This window comes from Cyprinodon variegatus, unplaced genomic scaffold (genome assembly GCF_000732505.1).
Source record: "Cyprinodon variegatus isolate N-32 unplaced genomic scaffold, C_variegatus-1.0 Scaffold1222, whole genome shotgun sequence".
NCBI lineage: Eukaryota > Metazoa > Chordata > Actinopteri > Cyprinodontiformes > Cyprinodontidae > Cyprinodon > Cyprinodon variegatus.
Window position 1 is genome coordinate 45,510 of NW_015151675.1, and position 4,528 is coordinate 50,037.

At 41.2% G+C, this 4,528-nt stretch overlaps 1 protein-coding gene across 1 annotated transcript in view; it reads right to left on the reverse strand.

Moving 5' to 3' along the window:
- Positions 1 to 721: 721 nt before the first annotated feature.
- The window catches only part of LOC107102241 (unconventional myosin-XVIIIb-like), a 24,172-nt gene continuing 20,365 nt past the window's right edge, over positions 722 to 4,528 (reverse strand). The window contains exons 7-8 of the mRNA XM_015401455.1: positions 3,404 to 4,344; positions 722 to 889 (exon numbers count right to left, since the gene is read on the reverse strand). Coding sequence (XP_015256941.1) covers positions 3,414 to 4,344 — 931 coding nt within the window. The 3' untranslated portion in view covers positions 722 to 889; positions 3,404 to 3,413. The remainder of the gene's footprint in view (positions 890 to 3,403; positions 4,345 to 4,528) is intronic.

Genomic DNA, 4,528 nt, shown 5'->3' on the forward strand with positions numbered 1-4,528 from the left:
TCCAGAGTGCTTGCCAGTTTTGGGTACTCTAGCCAAGCTGAGTTTTGCTGAGTTTAACTGAGTCTATGTTTATCTGAGTCTAACATTGTTTTTTTTCTTTGCCTTTTCGGCAGGAAGTCATCCCGCAAACTGGATTTTTTGGCCTTCTCCCCCTGGAAGGATTGTCTTGAGCTTCACACTGAGCAGGGGATTAATGTCCACACGACCCGTTCAAATTCTCCTGGAAATCGAAGTGGCAGTCCGCTCCATTGCTTCTCAAGGAACCAGCCGATTTGCAAGACGTTGTTAAAAGTTCCTACGGTCCCTGAACTTACCTCTGAACTTCCCTTCTCACTTCCAGTTCCGGTGCACCAGCTCTCTGAGTTATCCTGGATCAACCTTATTTAATATTTCAATAAACCTGTTAAACTTTTCCTCTGGTTCTCTGAGTGGTTTCCTGCATGTGGGTCAGATCTCTTAAAAACATCATGACAAAAAAAATATCTTTTTTAATATTTGATTAAAAAAAAGGTATTTATAATCAGAGTTATGAGTTGTCATTTTTTGAATACTTTTTTTACTTGTACCCCTACATTTTTTTCAAAATAGATTTTATATTTAGATATTTTTCAGTTGATGTTTCATCTTTTCAGACTCCATAAACATTGTGAAAGACCATTAATATGTATCAGGTACACTCAAATAAAAGACACAAATTGAAAACTATTCATTTATTTTTTAATCATATACAAACAGAATCGATTTGAAAATACAGAGATTGTGCTCTTTGGCTTTAATATCCAGATGAGGAGTCCAAAGCATCTGAGTCGTCTTCTTAAGCATTTCATTCAGCATCCCGTGGTCCTCGGTCTCTTTGAAGCTCACAGCTGGAAGCCAACACATGAGGAGGCTGATGGGAGATTACAAAGAAAATATAAAAGAACATGATGGTCAGAATAGAGAGGATGATGTAAAAGAATAAGGAGAGATGATGTTAAGCTGCAGATACGAGCCTGAACTTGCATTCATCTAACACCTGAGAATATCTCCTTCTAATATTCATCTGAGACTGGGAAAAAAAAAAAAAAGGAAAAACAGCTCAAAATTTTTGTCTGAGTCATGCAACACGTCACCTGAGCGGGTGCAGCTCATTTAGGAGAAAATGACATTGTTATGTTGTGGTGTTTTATATGATTAATGACCGTGGCTGATGGTTCCTCCGCAGCGAAGCCAAAATAATCACCGCCGTGTTTCCGGCTAATGATCGTCTTTTTATCCTTCAAGCTGTGCTCTAAACACATTTGGGTTTTTCTTTAGGCATTCATATAAACACAAATAAAAAAAATGTATGAAAGAAACATATTTGATATTTCTTACTTTTAACCTTCTAATGAAAGAATGTCATACATTAAATATAATTTGAAAAGAAACAAACATATCTTCTCACAGTTTACATTGAATGAGACTAAACTTCATCTATTTAGGGCAGTTCAATGCATTTTTTTTTTTACGAGTTTCTCACAGAACCAGTAGAACTGGTTCAGATCCATACGTAGTTGGGAGAGTTTTCCTCTTTTTTTAATCCCAATATAATGGATTAAGCTTTTATATTAGAAAGCTTTCGTGAATCTCTCTTTACAAACTGAAAAAAAAAATCCGTAACAGATTGCCAGAACCTCATGCTAAAAAAACAACTTTTTATATCAACCAAGGGATTAAAAGGTACTGCAAATACAAAAATTAGACTAGCAAACACAAAACTAGATTAACAGATAAAAAAAATATGAAAAATGATAGAAAGTTGTTTGTGAGTTGATGATCATCTCCCCCTTGTGGTCTGGAGCAAATCTGTTATCAAGACCTAATTTGCAGCTTGTCTAAACTTGATGTTTTTTGTTTTTTGTTGTTTTTTTATTTGCAACATTTTTCATTTTCATATGATTTTTGTATTTGTTATGTTTCTGCAGCAGGCTTGCACTTATCTTCTTTCCATTTTTAGCGACTGCAGAATTTCCCTTTTGTATTTTTCCTTCTCATGTGTTTTATGTGTTAGTTTTATTAAGTAGTAATATTTCTTACTTGGCAGTGCTTTTATTCATTTGCTAGCCATTTATGTATTTTAAATGTGTTTGCACACCTCTATGGAGGGGGAAAAACACAACTGAAAATGCAAGAGGAACAAAGGAAACAGAAATGGGAAAAGGAATTATGTTTAAAAATGTCCTGATTCCTGATTCAATATATCAGAAATCTATTTGATATCCAGCCAAAAAATAAATCAAAATATATCAGCCTATATGAGAGCTCATAGGAACACTTTTATCTGCTTTTGTTTACGTTTATCCTTAGATGAATAAGAAATGGGTCATTTGTTCTCATACCTGATGTTGTTGGGTATTGTTTTCTTTTTGAGAAATATAATTTGATCAAGCCTTTTCTACCATTCCACACTATGAAATATGTAATGTTTTTTGATTCAGGTTGATATTGTTTTGGATCAATATCGGTATTGGTTCATATTCAAAGCTGATATATAGATATTGAATCAGAAAAACAGCTGGGCAGGAAACTTCACACATATTGCCTGCTGGTGGTGGTCAGAGGGCCCTCTGGCACCTGTGCACAACAGTCTGGCTTCTGTGAGTGCGCCCCAGAGCAGCTGTGGCAAAATGATATAAAATCACAGGCCATTTTCCACGGTTCTCTTAAGTTTACCTGTTGCTTGTTTACCTTCTATTACAAGACATCCTAACCCTTCCACTTAACTTCACATTACTGTGTTCTCTCATACAGTAGCAGCCATTCAAAATGGCCCCTCCCAGTTAAACGCCAGCCCAATGGCAGTCCACTTCCCTGCAATTTCCAGCGAAATCCCCTCCAACTTCCAGCCACTGGAGTGACCCCCTCTTGCATATTTTCTTACTCTGACTCCACCCATTCACTGAACTACAGGGTCTGAGCAGCGCATGCCTGCACTATAGAAACAAACTACAGGTCGTATCAACCGTCCAGTCACTAGTCAATAGTCTTATGACTCTGTAGGCCACAAACATGTTCAGAGCGTCCGACTTCAGACTTTATCAGAGGCTAAATTATAAAATACATTTCTAATTTACACATTGGGGTGTTGGTGGGTTCATTATACCTCAGATGGAGTATTTAATACTGAGATAGAAGAACGTATTTAGCACAAAGTGACTGAACTGAAGACAATGTAGATCAGAGCTGGTGATAAAGTTGTATTAAGGGACCTGTTTTTTAAATCAGGAAGAAATGATGTCTGGGGTGTTGAGTTTTGATCTCTCCACTGGATTTCTCAATCAGCTGAGATGCTTTTGGGAAATACAGCCTAGAAATTGAAGTAATTAAAGTGAATTAAAGTATTCCTTGTTGTCAGGCGAACTCTTTCCTTTCACCAGCTCACCTCGCCTGCATCAGTTGATCTCCTTCTTCAGGTATTTCTTCATAACTGAAGCCACGTCTCCCCCCTCACTCCCCTCCGCCTCCAGTCTCTCTCCTTGCGGCTGTTCGAATCTTCGTCGTGGCCCGCTACCTTGGGAGCTTCCCCCTGAGCTGGAGGACTCAGTCTCAGAGCCTCTCCTGCTACGTGTGGAAGGCGGCAGCTCTCCAAAGTGGACGCTCAGCGCCCTCCTGGTTCCTCTGATTGAGCTGGCCAGACTGCTGGTGGATTGAGCTCTCCGTATGGCGGGCAGGATGTCTGAGGCCGCATCGTCAAAACCATCAGTTAAACGGCGGCTTTGGAAGACCATGGGTTCTGACCCCAGAGATCCTTCACCTCCGTCTGTAGCCATGACACTTTCCAGCATGCAACGCCGCAGTGGCTGCGGCGAACGCTGCATTGTCACGGATCGCAGCGGTTCGTCGTGGTCCTCCTCAGGGATGGACAGGGAAGGAGGATGATGATGGCGAGCAGCGAGAGAGGATGACAAAGAGGACAGACGGGGCAGGGAAGGGAGGGAAGAGGCAGAGCTGCTTGAGTTCAAGCGAGGAAGCTTGGTACCGGCTGCAGATACCTCAGAGTCGGCGACAGAGCGGGCGCTAGCGGCGCGTGGCAACAGAGGAGATGGAGGTTTGAGGATGCTGGGACCAGGTCGGGGCTCCTGGACGTCGGCTGGACCGAGAGAAAGAGCCGAGGCTCTTCGCCTGAGTGTGGACGCTCCCGTCGTTTGATAAATGGGAAGGGACACGGCGCTGCCCGCTCCGTCCACCATCTCAGTGCTCGCTCTGCGCTTACGAAGTCCATCCAGCAGCTCAGACAACGCTGAGGAGGATGGAGCTCGGCTGAGATGTCTGGAACCAGCGCCTCCTAAGTCAGAACCCTCATCATCAGGATCCAAACAGGAACTGCAGATGAACAAGAGAAAAATGTTGAAAGAAGCAACTAAAACAGTATTAACAACACGTTTATCAAAGTGACTTGATTTAGAGTTTGTGTCCAGTTTCTTTTCTTCCAGTGTTCAGAAAGTTTTCACCTTCTGCTGGTATGGGGTGATTTATTTATTTTTTTTCAATATTGTCAAAAGGAAAA